Source organism: Phodopus roborovskii, unplaced genomic scaffold (genome assembly GCF_943737965.1).
Source record: "Phodopus roborovskii unplaced genomic scaffold, PHOROB, whole genome shotgun sequence".
NCBI classification, from domain to species: Eukaryota; Metazoa; Chordata; class Mammalia; order Rodentia; family Cricetidae; genus Phodopus; species Phodopus roborovskii.
The window spans coordinates 254,330-271,458 of NW_026126627.1; the positions used below are offsets into that span (position 1 = coordinate 254,330).

Below are 17,129 nucleotides of genomic sequence, written 5' to 3' on the forward strand. Positions count from 1 at the left end.
TAGGAACCAAACTCTAGTCCCATGGCAAAAGGACAAATGATCTCAAAAAGCTATGTTTAAGCCAGTGAGGCAGACAAAGAAAGTTTCAGTAAAAGGTTGGTTTAATCTATGGAACCCACATAAACATAGATGAAGAACTGACCTTACAAAAGTATCCCTTGACATCCATATGCCCATGTACATACAATACACACACACACACAAGTAATGATAAATAAAAATTAAAACCAAATCCCTCAAAGCTATATCCTATGGAGAATGGTGGCAAATAACTATAATCTTAGCATTCTGATGCAGAGAAAAGGAAAATCAGATGTTCAAGACCAAGATCATCCTTACCTATGTGACCATTTGGAGGCCGGCCAAAGCTACCCGAGGCTTTGTTTCAAAATGAAGTATTCTTAAAGCAAACACGCACTGTAAAGATTTTGCAGATACATTCCATTATCCTTCTATACAATTGGCAGGTGCTATAGCAATTCTATAATGTCTGGTCATTGAGTCATATCACCTTATAATCTGTTTTGTCCATCCCATCCTTTGGTTCCAAGGCCTTTGGTTGCTCTAGGCCACCACTATTTCTTATGCAGAGCCATGCTTAGGGTGGTACAAGAGCCTTAGCATCACTGGGGATATCCCAGACTGTCTAGATCAGGAAGCTGATTTAATTGTCTTCCAGCATGGGCTATTGTTATGCAGCCCGTGCTGACCTCAGACTCACAATCCTTCTGTCTTAGCCTTGGTGTGCTATGTTTTCATCTTAAAATTCTGGGTCTGGAGAGCTGGTTCAGTGGTTAAGAACACAAACTGCCCATGGCAGGCAGTTCACAACTGCCTGTTACTATTGCACCAGGAGGTCTGTTTTTGGCTTCCATGGGCACCTAAACTCACATGCACAGCCCACCCCCATCTTATACATACAACTTTAAATTTTTATTTTTAAAAATTTTGCAGTGGTTGTAAGCCCCTGTGTAAGGACTTAGGCATCATGATGGCCTTCCCCTGTCACCCAGCAGAAATGCACTCAGGCAGTACCTGATCAGCCAGCCCAGGGTTCCATGATTATGTAGTCAACACACACAGGTGCAAAGGACCCCTTTAAAAGGAAGACCCCACCCACTTAACAGTCTTTGTGCCTGCTCATATCTTTCTGCTCTCTTGTCTTTCCTACTCTTCTCTTTCCTGCTGTTCTCCTAGGGCAGTCTTTTCCTGTCTCCCTCTTCTCTCCTGTCCTCTCTCTCTCTGTCTCTGTGTCTCTTTACCTCTTTTCTTTTCCCTTCTCCTTTCTATCTCTGTTCCCTTTTGGCCAACACCTACCCCTCCCTTTGCTCCCTTTCCCAATAAACTCCATGTGGGTTTGTTGAATTTTGTGGTTCCTGTTTCATCACCCACAAACAAAACAAAAAACAAAAACAAAAAAAAAATAAATAAATAAATAAAACAACCAAAATCCCACCAATCTCCATGCTGGAAAGCTCCACCCCTTCTCAGGAAACTCTATATAAGCCCTGTATCCTGTTCCTTTTGCTGCAGTTTCTTCCCTGAGCAGAGGCAGCCACCCACCTGGGGTGTTTTTGTTTTTCTGTTTTGTTTTTGTTTCTCATCCCAATAAATCTCTTGGTGAGGTTTGTTTTGTGTGGTATAAAACACGAGTCTTTTCTAACTGTTGAAACTCACTACCTGCTGAGCCCTGACCTACTCTTACATTGAAGCCTCACTGTGCTTGAACACATGGACCTTAATGTCACACAGACTTGGGCTACAGACTCAGAATCAGTTATGAAGTGACTCTAGAGATGTCTCTAGACCTCACTGGGATGTCACTAAACATCACTGAGTCCGTGTCTTCATCTGTTAAAACAAATGGAGGGAGGAGTGAAATTATCTCATAGGTTTGACAAACTCTAAATGTGACAGCTTTTTTCATTGGGCCTCCTAAAGTCATCACAGTCACATATGTCTCTGTACCTGCTGTTCTAGCCTCCAAGGACTTTCCACCCTTCCTCAGATTACCTATTAGTCATTCCTCAAAATCTGGCCCACGTGCTACTTCATCCATGAATTCAGTGCTCTTTACTGTTACAAAAGACTTTGCTTACTAAGCTGAGAAGTCAATATTAATAATCATATTAATAAATGAAGCCTGTTCATAAATAGAACCTAGCAAGTGACAGCATCCCAAGGACATGACTATGAGAAGATGTACTTAGAAGAGGGATGGGCATGTACTTCAATAAGGAGAGGTCTCACCCAGTGTGTCCAAAGTCTTGGGTTTAGTCTCCAATACTGCATAAACCAGGCATAGTGGTGGATGCCTATAAATGTTTTTTTTTAATTGAGCTTTACATTTTTCCCCACTCCCCTTCCCTCCTCTCCTCTTCCCTTCCACCTTCTCCTTCCCCCACCCCACCATGCTCCCAATTTACTCAGGAGATCTTGTCTTTTTCCCTTTCCTAGGCAGATTCATGTCTCTTAGGGTCCTCTTCGTTACTTAGATTATCTGGGGTTGTAGCCTGTAGACTGGTTGTCCTCTGCTTTATGTCTAATATCCACTGTGAGTGAGTAAACATTATATTTCTCTCTTTTTTTTAACCACTGAGTAGTACTCCATTGTGTAAATGTACCATATTTTCCTTATCCATTCTTTGGTTGAGGAGCACCTAGGTTGATTTCAGGTTCTGGCTATAATGAATAGTGCTGCTATGAACATAGTTGAGCAAATGTCCTTGTTGTATGAGTGTGCATCCATTTGGTATATGCCCAAACGTGTTATTTCTGGGTCTTGAGGTAGATTGAGAAACTGTTTTCTGAGAAAATGATTTCCACAGCAGCTGTACAAATTTGCACCCCTACCAGCAATGAAGGAGTATTCCCCTTACTCCATGTTCTCTCCAGAATAAGCTGTCATCAGAGTTTTGATCTTGGCCTTTCTGACAGGTGTAACAAGGTATCTCAGAGTTGTTTTGATATGCATTTTCCTGACAACTAACTATGTTGAGCATATCCTTAAATGTCTTTCAACATGTCTGTAATTCTAACACTCAGGAGACGTGGGCAAGAGGATCAGAAGTTCAAGGTCTTCCTCTTCTACATAGTGAGCTTAAGGACAGCTGAGCTTCTTGAGACCCTAGCTCAATAATAACAGCATCAGCAAAAGTGCTTTTCTGTTCTTTCTTATGCGGTTTCAAAGTGTGGATTTCCTAGAATATGGTTTTGAGGCTTTTATGGTTCTCATTATCAAGAGGGGTCTGTTCAAAGAATCCTGGGAAACAGGGGGCTACACAAAACTGGACTATGCCTCAAGATCCCAAAATATTTCTGTCGCTAATAGAGTTCAAGGAGATAGATGTGTCAGCTACTGAATGCACAACTTCTGAGTGATAGAGCCCTGGAAGCCAGCAAAGTATCCAGCACAGAATAATATTTGTGGAAAGACTGCATGTTAGATAGAGATCACAGAGTCTTGGGGGAAAGAATGTGATCTTGATTTGGTTCAATGGGAGCAGAAGGTAAGGGGAGATTACAGGTCAGTAAAAGTGAATGTACGTAGAAGAGTCCACAAGATCTGTGGGCCAACACACATACTTGTTTCAACAATTCACTAAAACAAAGCTGTGATAGAAAATGCAAATTATATTCTACAGATGCACATACCTTATACACATATTATCAGATCCTTTCTTTCTTCCAAGATAGGGTTTCTCTTTGTAGCTCTGGCTGTCCTGGAACTCGCTCTGTAGACCAGGCTATGTAGCACATATTCTAATAGGTCTTAATAATAAAAACATGGAGTCAGACATCAGGGTAAACACTGAAAGGTCAGAGAAATAAAAGAGCCAGCTGCAAGAGAGACCTCTTAGATTTCTAAATCCTTAGACCAAAGAAGCGATCCTGTCCCTACAAATCTTCAGTCTGAAAGCCCTAAGCTCCTGTCTGCTCCTGCCTTATACTCCTCTCTCCGCTCAGCCATATCACTCCTGCCTCTACCACCCAAGTGCTGGGATTAAAGGCGTGTGATCCCTAATACTGGGATTAAAACTGTGAGCCACCTGGCTCTGTTTGTCTTTTAAACTGGATCAATCCCGTGTAGCCCAGAGTGGCCTTGAACTCACAGAGATCTGTTTGCCTCTGACTCTGGAGTGCTGGAATTAAAGGTGTGTGCCACCACTGCCTATCATCTATGGCTAACTAGTGTGACTAGTACTACACTCTGATCTTCAGGCAAGCTTTATTTGTTAGAATACAAAAAAATATCACCACAAGGCTGACCTTGAACTCACAGAGTTCCTCCTTCCTTAGTGCTGGCACTAATCCAAAGGCATGTGCCACCACTGTACTGCCAGATTCTTATTCATTCCTCAAAATCTAGCTCACACACACACACACACACACACACACACACACACACACACACACACGACAAGAGACACACAGACACAGAAATACACACACACATAGAGAGACACATAGTCACAGAGATGAGAGACATACAAGACACACACAAACACACATAAACACACACACATACACACAAATACTTGTGGTTCTGGGGATCAAACCTTGGGCCTTACACCCACCAGACTAGTGCCTATTATTGAGCTGTGCCCTCAGCCCACTAAAAGTCAGGTTGTGAAGGTCAGGTTAAATTCAAGTCACTTGTGGGACATTTATCCTAGTAGTCTTGACAACAGAAAGATGTGTAGGCTCATCTGAGAACACAGATGTTTTAAATGACTCTTCACTAATTTCCCATTGGTTTAGGGCAATTCTCCTCCAGAGATCAATGGCCATGTAGGTGAGGATGGTAAATGGATGAGACCAAGGTTAGGACTGTTAAAACACATTAATTGCCTGAATTGGGCAGGACTTCAGAGCACTTAGAGATTGTTAGCTCCAAGTGCAGAAGGATGTTGCTGACTCAGCTCTCCGTGAGACCGCCATGTGACTGCAGGCATACTTAGTGTATCTTACTGCCTACCATAGGCCAATTGGTATTCCTGCTGTGATGGTTTGCAGGGAATGATTCATGCTTCTTTCTATCATGTCAGTACACTTGTGTCTTATGACTTGTCATTAATACTAACTCCCACTGGTATGTACAATTTGGCATATCATCTATAAATGACTGTTATTTATTTTGTATATTTATTTTGTGGCGTGGGTGTGTGCTTGTGTGTGCTTATGTGTGCCTGTGTGGAGGCCAGAGAACAACTTGCCAGAGTCTGTTCTCTCTTTCCACCATGCAGATCCCAGGGATTGAACTCAGGTTGCTGGGCATGGTGGCAAAAGCCTTATAGCTGAACCATCTCAACTGCCACTTAATCCATTTTATAGGAGTGAAAAGCCTTAGAACAATATGGCTGCAGATGTTATACTCATACCTTTTCTCCGTCCTTTATGATTTAAAATGGAATGAAGGAAACAACTTTGGAATAAGAGGTTGATCATCTTTCTGATGTCCTTTTATACATTGTGTGCAACAGGCACAATTTTATGGCTGCCAGATGTGGAAGACTGACACAACCCTGCTCTCACACAGTCTGCTCTGTACTTGCACATCCCTAGGAGAAAATTGTTGGCTCCACAAAGCCTCATCCTGGCTTGATGAAGCACAGATTCAGAAGGGGCAGGAGTAGGATGGGGTAGGATGATAGGTAGAGGAGTTTGCTTAGTTCGTTTTCCGTGAAGTGGGCCAATGTAATGCAATAACTAAGTGGCATGTTCACAGGCAATGTCCCAGTCATCTTATTACTATTGCAGCAATTCACTGTGATTTAGGATATATACCCCTTCACTTATCATGGTATCTTCCATATGACATAGCACATGTTATTGCTCTGTTGCTATGTAAGGTTGTGAGATCATATACCATCTCATTTAGTTCTCATGATAGAGTCACACACACACACACACACACACACACACACACATACACACACACGGTAGAGTCTAACTATATAGCCCTGGATAACCTACTATAGAGAATTATATTCTACAGTAGAACATTTTGTCCTCAAATTCACAGAAATCTGCCTGCTTCTGTCTCTTGAGTACCAGAATTAGAGGCACGAACCATCATGTCCAGGCTTATTTGTTAATTTTTGACAGGCTCTCTAATCTGCCTAGTCTTAGACTCTCTTAGTAGGAGAAGCTGACCGTCTGTTTTATTTCCTGGACACTCAGGTTATAGTCATGAACCATCATCTGGTCTATGCAGGGCTTGGAGTTGAACCCAGGGCCTGTTGCATGCTAGGCAAGCACTCTACCACCTGAGCCACATCCCCAGTCCAAGGCATTAGAATTTTTAAAGATAAAGAAAATAAAATATAGGAGCTGGGGAGATGACTTACTCATGTACTGTGCAAGCACACCAATCTGAATTTGGATCGAAGCATCTGTGTAAAAACCTGAGCATGGGGTGTGCCAGAACCCCCAGTGCTGGGGAGATGGAGACAAGACAGTCCCAAGGCTTTCTGGCTTTGGAAATTAGCGAACTCTAGGTTTGTTGTGAGAGCTTATTTTAAAAGAAAAGACGCTGGACAGAGGCTCAGCAGTTAAGAGCACTGGTAGCTCTTGCAGAGGACCTGGGTTCCATTCCTAGCACCCACATGGTGATTCAAAACCATCCAAACTCCAGTTTGAGGGCATCTTCTGACTCCTCCCTCACCAGACACTCATGTGGAGCACATGCATACACGTAAGCAAAACATTCACACACAAAATAATTTATTAAACAGATAAGGTGCAGTATTTGAAGAAGCCCAGTAGCAATCTCTGGCCTGTACATACATGTGCACACACACATGCACAGGTGTGCACACCAATATGTATATATACACATGTCACAAAACAGAGAGAAGCTTAGAGCTGGGCGTGACAGCACACACCTGCAATTCAAGCACCAGGGGCCTGAGGCAGGAAGGTGAAGATTCTGAGGCCAGCCTATGGTACAGATTGATATTCTCCCTCTCTGTCATCCTCCCTCCACCCCAGCCCCCACACAAGCAGCATGGAGAAATTAAAGCTTAGAGAAATAGTGACACATCACACAGGGTACCACAGATGGCAGGTGGCAGAATCGGGGCTCCATCCAACCCAGTATTCCGTATTTCAATGCCCATAGTTTTGGAAACCATGCTGCTCTGATAAGCTCCATACCATTCCCATTTGAAACTGTGAACATGCTGATAAAGTTTCAAATTACCAGGGTGATACTACATTAGTCCCTTCTTAATCAACTAAAATGACAGTTGTGAAAGTGTCTCCTGCTGGCCCCTTCTGGCCTGGCTCCAAGTAATCATCCCTTGTCCCTCAGAGTCCTTGGCTTTCCCAACAGAGTTGAGGCAACTGGCCGACCAGGAGCGGGTAGAAGAGTGCCTCACTCTGCACAGGTGGCCATGGCAGCCAGCTGTTGAACCTGAAGCATTATTGTCCAATGCTAATGGGAACCGACTGGCTCAGTCACACTGCTGCAGTGGTAGCCTAGGTTCTCCAGGGTCACAGATTTTGTGTTCCTCACACAGTGTTAGACACCAAATCCATTCATTTTTGAAATGATAAAGCAACATCTTCTCAATATAGATGCTTGGGATGTGCAGAAAATTGAAAGAGGAAAGCTTTTCCTTTTATCTCAACTTTAGAAACAACCATTGGTAATATTTTTCTAGGTTTACTTACTTCATGCACGCTAAACATTATTTAGGCAAGTGTGGTCATACATGCCTGAAAGCCCAGCACTGGAGAGGTAGAGACAGGAGAATTGGGAGTTCAAGGTCATTCTCAGCTATATAGTAATGTTGAGGCCCCTAGAATATAAGAGAATATACTTCAAAACAAACCCAAAATTAAGACATGTTTCCAGCAGCTATACCACCTCTTGGAAGTTTAAAGAACATTAAAGAGGAGGTGGGAGAAATGTAAGAGCTGGAAATGCCATCATAGCAGTTGTTACCTGCACAAGACTGGCTCTGCTGAGTTGTCAGGATGGCTAGGTGGGTAAAGGTGCTCGCCACCAAGACTGGAAACCTAAGTTCAATTGCAGGTACCCACATGTCAACTCCTGCAAATTGTACTCTGATATTCACATAAACACATGCACGTGCATACGTGCATGCGTGCACGCACACACACACACACACTAATGTAATAATAATAACAATAATAATGATAATAATAAAATGGCTCTGTCCACAATCATGGATAGGGGAGGAGTTAATGGTGTTTTATTGGATCCATGTTATCCTACTGGCTACTGAAAGATCCTGAGAGGGAGTAGTCATTGTCTTCATGCTGGGGAACCCACCAAGCTCCAATTGTTAGTTCCACACTCATGGCTACTAGTTAAACTCAGAGAGTCATAAGATAAAACAGAAGGACATGAATGTGGAGAAGGGATTCAGGACAGTCAGGGATTGGCAGTGGTGATCAGAGTATCCAAAATGCATTTTATACATGTATAAAATATCATAGAACAAATTACATTAATAAAAAGAACAAAAAAATCAGCTTTGCAATTATAAAAGTAATACATATTTTTAAACCCCACCTTCACATTATTTCACAGGAACATTAGAGATTGCAAACAAAACACTTGTTATCACCACATTTATAGGTAACCATTATCAATATTTTGCTACATGTCATTTTCCCCCAGTGATGTAAGCAGATATTAAGCATATAAAGTGGGGACCATTGCTGGTCAAGGTGACAAACACCCATAGTCTTAGAACTCAGGAGGCAGAGGAACTTAAGTTCAAGGTCACTCTTAGATAACTAGTGAGTCTGGGTTCAGCTAGAGCTGCACAGACCCTATCTCAAGGGGAAAAAAAATGCTTTTCATTTAATTTCTATCATCACTAGTCTATACAGTAGCAAAATTGAAATTATGATCTACATTTAATGTTAACCAAGGTCAAGAACAAAGAGGGCCTGATGATATAAGTCTAACACCCAAGCTGTTGTGGAGGATGAGGCAAGACAGTCAAAAATTCTAGAATCCAAAACCAGCCTGGGATACATAGTAAAATGCCAATGGAAGGAAGGAAGGGAGGAAGGAAGGAAGGAGGGAAGGAAAGAGAAAATAATAGAAAAAACACAATAAGATATTAATTGATGGGTCACAAAAATGAAAATTAAGCATTACTGAGCATATGGAGAAAAATTGTACATTTGCATATTCCTTGCAGGAAAGCAGAATGTTTTGGCAGTTTCTCAAAATGCTAAACACAGAATTACCAGATGGGCTGACAATTCTACTTGTAGGTATATATCTCAAAGAAAATAAACAGGTACTCAAAAAGTGCTCATATACAAGGCTCATAATGGAGCTAGCCACGGTAGCTAAGAAGCTGACTCGGCTGCCGTGGCTTAAAAAGCAGCAGCAATTTTAAAAAGGACAACACCCCATTTCATGAGAGATGGCTCAGTCGTTAAGAACACTAGCTGTTCTTCCAGAGGACATTGGTTAAATTCCCAGCACCCACATGGCAGTTCCCAATTGTCTTTAATGCCAGTTCCGGGTGATCTGACACCCCCACACAGACATTCATGCAGGCCAAACACCAATGCACATGAAAAAAAAAAATTAAATATAACCATAGTCAAGGAAATCAGGACAATAACAGGTGGAATCTGAATTCATATATTCTGGATTCAAGGGTTGATTCGGTACCCTGGAAGTGTAGGCATTTGAGTATGTGATCTCTCTGAATGTCAGTTCTGTCTTCCATCAAACAAGGGAATGGAGTGTTAGTTTTCACAGAGACATTCCTAGCAGTCATTGAATAAGTAATATTGATTTTCACCAGCCTAGCTGCTGGTTACACTTTATTTATTTACTCATTCATTCTTTTGAGACATGGTCTAGGCTGGCCTCAAACTCCCTTATATTATAGCCAAGGATGACTGAATTTCAGATCTACCTGCCTCTACTTGTGTGCTAGGTTTATGCAGTGCTGGGGACAGGGCCTAGGGGCTTGTGCATGTTATGCAAGCATTCTACCTACTGAGCTGCATTTTCATCCTTCTTGTGTGTGTGTGTGTGTGTGTGTGTGTGTGTGTGTAGGTGTGTGTGTAGGCCAGAAGTTGGTATAAGGTGTCTCAGCGCTAGCTAGCAAGTCCCAAGGATCCTCCTGTCTTCACTCCCATCACTGGGATTAGAAGTGTACACTGTGCACCTGCTCTTTTAATGTGTGTTCTGGGACTCAGATTTGGGTCCTCATGCTTGAGCTGTGAATGCTGTACCAATTGAGCCCCATTACTAGCCCTGACCCTATATTTAATGCTGCCATGTTTTGTTACTATGATTATTCTCCAGGTTTGTAAAGATCAATGTTCCAAATAGCTTTGTCCAAACTATTTTCACCTCTCTTGTTCCTGTCCATACAAACATACAGGACTGACACAGGTGCGCGCGCGCACACACACACACACACACACACACACACACACACACACACACACACACTGTCTGCTGCCCCCTTTTATATCCAAATCAGGTACATAAATACAAACAGCACAGAGCCCATTAGCTGGAGTCCACACTCTTTCACAAAGAAGGGCACAGCACGTCGTCTACAAATGCACTCTTGGCTCACCAATCACGCTTGGAACCCACCAGTTCTCTGACAGATCCCAAGCTACCCATATTGCTAGATCCATTCACGCAAAGCCTATTTACAGACTCCATTATGGGAAGGTACATTATTCTTGCTTTCTTTGGGGATTATTTTATTTCAGTTCTTTTTGTTTTTGTTGTTCTAGAGAGTTTATCATCAGTCCCTCTTTCTCCCTACCCAGCCCCCAAACCTCCCCCTTCCAGCCTCCATTGCGCATGTGTTATGAATCCCTCCCCCATCCTGGGTACCAGTTGGGCGCTTTCGGGTGCTGGCGGTTGAAGAGATGGAGCAGCTTCCTCGGGAACACCCGACCCCTTAAAACGCTGCTGACTAGAGCTGCCTTCCTCCCTGCAGCTTCAGCAGGGATGGAGTGAAAGGGGACACCTCGACCTGTCCGTGGGGATCAGCAATGGAGTTAAAGCAATCTCTGTCTGTCCATCTGGAAGCCGAGAAGCCTCTGAGGCGCTATGGGGCGGTGGAGGAGACAGCATGGAAAGCTGAGGGACTGGGAAGTAAGTGTTCCGCGCAGGAAACGTATGGGATCAGTTGGGGATCTGTGCTGGAGCTGGTGGCCCCTAGTGTGCAAGGAAGGTGGGTGAGCAGACAGGGGAAGCGCCCCCGCAGCCCGGCCTCCAGTGTTGCACGGCGGCAGTGTTCTCCCTACAAACAAAAGATGGGACCCTCCAGGGCTGGGCTGCACCAGGAGGCTCCTCAGGAAATCACAAGGCAGCTAAGCCAGGAGGAGCCCAGATCCTGGAGCCAGAGGAAGGACAGCCTTTCCTGCCTGCAGCCTTGGAAGGAGGGTACTAAGGCGTTGGGATACTTGAGGGCTGGCGCGCAGGAGCTAAGGGCCAGCTTGGGAAGCGCCCACGTACTGGAGATGGGGGAGTGTCTGCTTGTTCTTCCTGCCTTGAGGTTCAGGGCATAGCTAAAATCCCAGTATCTTCCCACCATCTCCTGGGTCAGAGGAGAGGCAAGAGAGTAAGCAAGGGCAAGGGCAGCCCTGTACACACACCTGTACTCTACTAGCCTTTGACTTGATGACTAACAGGCGGTTTTGAAACAGTCCTCTGCACTCAGTTTCTCTCTCTGGTGTTTTGGTATCAACAGACATCTGTAAAATAAATCCAAGACTTTTGCTTTCAATTTGTTGGACTTGATACTTAAAACTGCAAAATGTGGAGGCTGTCTGGAAAGTCTAGGATCACTGATACTCCTGCAACTCTCAGGGCTTCCCAGTGTCCTCCACCCTACCTCCTGCTCTGGGTCTTCTGCTTCATCCTTTCTAACTCTCTGGCTTTAGCAGTTTGAAATAAACTCAAGGCTGAAGGTCTGTTTTACAAGCTCAAAATAATACTACTGATGGGTGCCTTTTAGATTATTAGATTGCCATATCCTGAGAAATTCAGATACACCATCTGATTTAATCATTATTACCACCTTGTGTGGCCTTGTGACATCCTTTGCATGGATGCATGGATAAGAAGAATGAGGCTTGCTAGGTGATAAAAATGAAAGTGATAGGACAAGTGTTCAGACCCAGGTTAGCTGGACTCCACACTTTTTGTGTGTGTGTGTGTGTGTGTGTGTGTGTGTGTGTGTGTGTGTGTGTGAAAGTTTACTGCTTTCATAGTTTCAGGAACCTTCCTGGATTGGTGTCAGTGATTTTCTAAGCAGGTAGCGGCCCTGTTGGTCCATGAAAGTCCTATAGGGTAGAAGCCAAGCACAATCGAGGAATCTCAGATTTGACTAGGACTTTTTGGCTGACAATGTGACATGGTGTGTTTCTGTCCTCACTCTACCTCTGATCTTTGAAAGTGGGGATAATATCATGCACCATATGGCTTTATCGTGAATATTAAACAAGAAGGTGTTTTGGCGAGTGCTTAGGGCACAGTTATTTATTGAAACACACATTCATTATTTCAAAAATCTGTGGAGGGAACTCCTTTCATCCTTTCCACGAAACTTCATCAAGTTAAACTGGGTTAAACTGCAATACTGGGAAGATCTCTGGGAGTTCTAGGACAGCCAGGGCTACAAAGTAAGAGCCTGTGTCAGAACAAAGAACCAAAGCAAACTGAAAATATTCAGCAGTTCCCTAATAGCATGTCCCCACCCACAAGGACTCATGTAACCCAGATGGATGACCTTGAATTCTCCTGCCTCTCCTCCCAAGTGTTGGCATTCAGGTGTGCCAATGTGCCCAGCTCCTTCCTAGCACTTCCTTTACAGCTTTTCATTTTCTTGCCTTTTTATTGGGGAAAATCAAATTCAAGTATATAGGGAAAGTTAAGATAAGAATTCAATTTGCGCTATGTAAGACCCTGACAATTTTGTATCTTAGTTCTGGCTGTAGACTTCCTGATAAATGGCAGACCAGTTTCTTGTATGCTTTGGCACAGATCCCCAAACCTATCCATCCCTTAGCTCTTTAAGCCATTCACTTTTGAAATCTTCTCCATGTAGGACTCCAGAGGCCCACTCTGGGAACTTGAATCTGGCAAGTTTGGGTATTTTGGTTCCCATTACAACCAGGAATTTGGGGATTTTTGTTTGTATGTAAAATTTCTCTCAACTCCCAAGTGGTCTACAGAACCATCCCATAGGTACCTCATAACCATCTTTTCCTTCAGCTCTACCAGACCAGACACTGTCTTCTGAACTATATAAACACCCACATGTGCACACACACAGAGAAATAAAATAAAAACTTAAAAATGTGAATAATCAAAGTAACAGATGCTTGGGGCCCTTGGGGGACAGAATGAGGTCATTTAACACGCATCCTGGTCTGTTACAAGCCCCAGGTCAATCAATGCTAAATGGTTGTCATAACGGAGCCAAGTCGAAAGAAGCTCCCTGTATCTAAGTGATTACTGAAAAAGCTGTACAATGTGGAGGATGACTGCCTGTGCTGCCTTCTTAACAGAAAGTGTACAGAAAGACACTTTTTAGTGCCTCACCCCTGTGCCCTTTTTCAGTTCTAGGGATTGAACTAGGGTATAGCACAATAAATAAATGACCCAGAGACTAATATTGGGGTTCAAGCTTCAAGCTGAAGATCAGAGAAGCAAGGTAGCCAAGCCAGTAGATCTCACCTCTTTTTCAGGCTGAAAGGGCTGATCCTGTCTCCATGAGCTCTCACTAAGCCTCAGACAGTGTGGCCCTCCTCAGTGTGACTGGGAATTCTGTGGCTGACAACTGAAGACCCTATCTTTTATATCTCTCTAGTGCTGGGATTAAAGATGTGAGATCCGTTACTCTTTTAGACTGATACAATCTCCTGTAGCCCTGAGTGGCCTTGAACTCAGAGAGATCCATCTTGGTCTTCTGAGTCCTGGGATTAATGGTGTATGCCTGGCTTCTATGGCTAACTAGTATGGCTGCTTTGCTTTAATAAATCATAACATATCACCACACTAGGGAATCATGAATGCTAGAACCCATCTAGTATTTTCTCACTTGAAACAGATTCTAAGAAATTGCTTCTATTAACCCTTTTCTTCCTCAACCTTGCCAGGTAGTTCAGGCTAGCCTCAAAGTTGAGCTCCTTCTGTCTCTACTTCACTTCCCATCTACCTGTTATTAACAGCATTTTCCCATAAGCAGTGAGGGGTTTTTTTTGTTTTGTTTTGGTTTTGGTTTTTTGGTTTTTTTTTTTTTTTAACTCAGTTGGAAAATGCATAGTGACATTTCACTGTGGCAAGATCCATAAAAATATTGCTTTCAACTGACTGCAATTAATTAAGGGAGACACGAAGATACAGTGCCTTTGAGAAAGCTTGGGGCTCTTGAAGAGCACAGTGGTCTGTTGTCAGGGCCTCATCTTAGTAGATATGAACGTGCCTTAAAAGATGATAAAAGACTGGGGGAGAAGATGCAGGGAAGATTCTCTCTCTCTCTCTCTCTCTCTCTCTCTCTCTCTCTCTCTGTGTGTGTGTGTGTGTGTGTGTGTGTGTGTATGTGTGTATCAGGGTAGGAGAGGCTGCAATAAAGCAGCTAACACAGCTAGCTATCTTCCCAGAAGCCCCTGGAAGATGACTGCTATTTACAAATCCAAGGATGTGAAGCAGATCATTAACTGACCGGTATCTGTGCTAATAAACATTATGGAGCTTGAAGTAATGTGACTTGCTGCCTATCTGTGTAACACACTGGAGGGGGAAGGTTTTTCTACCATTTTCCTTGGTTTGACTCATTTCCTCTAACTTTCTAATTAGGGAAAATTATTGTATTATTTCTCATTTTATTTTTAACATTATTTTTTCTTATTATAAAAATAATACATTCACTTTTTGTTGTTTAGAGACAGGATCTCATGTTTCCCAGACTAACTTCCATTTATCATATAGCCAAGGATATCTTTGAACACCTGATCCTTCTGCCTCCACAACGGAAGTGCTAGAGTGACAGGAACATGCCACTTCTGGAAGTGATCCAGGAGAAGGGCACCAGCACTGTTCAGGGCCCTTCCATGTAGAGGGTTTATTATTCAGGGGACATCAGGATTAGGGATGAGAGTCATGACAAATGTTTCCTTGGAATTCTCAGGGAGGAATACTGCTCATCTGGTCATCAGGAAATGACTGCTTGAAGAATGTAACATTTGGCATGCAAATAGCAAGGGTCCAGGCTCTGGGTTATTCAAGGGACAGAGGCAGGTGACTAAGGCAGCTGGGATTCAGTGAGTCAAGGCAAGGTGGTTCTTAGTCAGGAAGGAGGCAGGCCAGATATGACCTATGGCTATGGTTTTAAGAAAAGTCTGAAGCTGACTACCATGGTAAGACATGTTGCTGGGTCACACTTTTCCATGCATTAATATACTTACTTGTTCTATGTGTGGGGAGGTTATGTGGAGGTCAGAGGACAGGAGTCCATCCCCTCCTTCCACCGTGTGGGCCCTGGGGTGGTTGATCTTGGTAGCAAGCCCTTTCACCCACTGCAGGGCCATTTTCAGCAAAGGTCAAGCACAGGATGGCTTTTGTTTCACAAGGCCACACTAGCTGTTGGGGGAGAGTAGGACCACAGAGGGAAGCTGTGGTCCACATGAGCAGTGATTGAGCAGCACTGAAGCATCTCTTCTCCCTTCCTGATGACAAGATGGGGAGTGTTCTTGTGTGTGAAGGGTTGACAAGGGGCTGGTCTTTGGAGGCTGACAACTGAGTGAAAAAGTAGACATGCTTGTCTTGGTACCCTCAGCTAATAGGCAGTAAGCTTGAGCTGTGGAAACTATAGAAACACGGAGATTGGAGTTAGGGAGATGCTAACTTAAAGAATTTGTTTTGTTTTTTTCTGGCTGCCTCAAACTCTTGGTGATCCTCCTGCCTCAGCTTCCTGACTGTCACAGCTGACCCTCATTGACTATATTATTAACAAGCCATTTAATAAACATTCAGATATCAATGGTCAAGCATGGTGGTGCACACCTTTAACCTAGAACTCTGGAGACAGAGGCAGGTGGATCTCTGAGTTCAAGGCCAGCCTGGTCTACAGAGAGAGTTCCAAGACAGTCAGAGCTACACAGAGAAACTCTGTTTCGGGGGTGGGAGAAGATACCAAGAATAAACACCCTTGACATTTCCACCTTCATTTAACACATAAAAAGAAAGCATAAAGCACGAGATAACAGATACAAGGGTGAAGTCAAGCTCACTCACTTCTCATGGCAACTCTGTGTCTGACATAGGCAGAATTGCAGTTCCCACTTTATGCTTTGGGAAACTGAGGTGTAGGGAGATTAAGGAAGTTGCTGAAGATCTTTTTTAAATTTTTTAAAATTTATTTAAGACTATGTAGCTCTGGATGTCCTAGAACTCGCTCTGTAGACTAGGCTGGCCCTGAACTCACAGAGATCTGCCTGCCTCTGCCTCCCAAGTGCTGGGGTCAAGGATGTGTGTCACTATAGCTGGCCTGCCAAGGGTCTTAAAGTCAGTAATTGGCAGAGTTTAATCTGACTCTAGGCTTCTCCTATTCCAAGTGGTTCTTTCCAGAGAGGTCTGGTATTCCTGGCCCAGGGAAGAGGCAGCAAAGATTGGAAATAAAGCAAGACACAGTTTGGAGCCTCAAAAGTCATACAGATATGGGGAAAGGGGATGCAGTTACAAATAACAGTGTCAATGGAATGAGATCCACAGGAGTTAGAGGAGATTGGCTCTCACAAAGGGACTTAAGGCTGGCAGCAAATAAGAATGTTTGCATTGGGTGTATGAACTAAGCAGTTTCTAGAAGTGAAGAGAGGTGAGGAGGGCATTTCAGGTTAACTGTCAGTTTGAAGAGAGGGCATCTCAGGTAATCAAGGCAGGGAGGAGGTGATTTCAAAGGCCAGAGTCCATGCACTAGCTTTGGGTTTTGCTTTGATTTCCCCCCCCCCCCCCCCCCCCGGCTTAATGAAATATTCTTCCATTGGCTTATGTGCTATTCCATGGCTCCCTTATGCCAATCATGTGTTTCCTCCATGCACATGTGATTTGGAAGCTAGCACAGGCAGAGGCTCTTCTGGGGTAGCCTTTC

At 43.5% G+C, this 17,129-nt stretch overlaps 1 protein-coding gene across 2 annotated transcripts in view; it reads left to right on the plus strand.

Annotated features, from left to right (window-relative positions):
* The first annotated feature begins 10,833 nt into the window (after window positions 1-10,833).
* Bmerb1 (bMERB domain containing 1) overlaps window positions 10,834-17,129 on the plus strand; it is a 91,246-nt gene continuing 84,950 nt past the window's right edge. Inside the window, exon 1 of one of the 2 annotated variants that reach the window (XM_051206713.1) lies at window positions 10,834-11,128. In XM_051206713.1, coding sequence (XP_051062670.1) covers window positions 11,026-11,128 — 103 coding nt within the window. In that variant the 5' untranslated portion in view covers window positions 10,834-11,025. The remainder of the gene's footprint in view (window positions 11,129-17,129) is intronic. The other variant, XM_051206714.1, reaches the window with a different exon arrangement.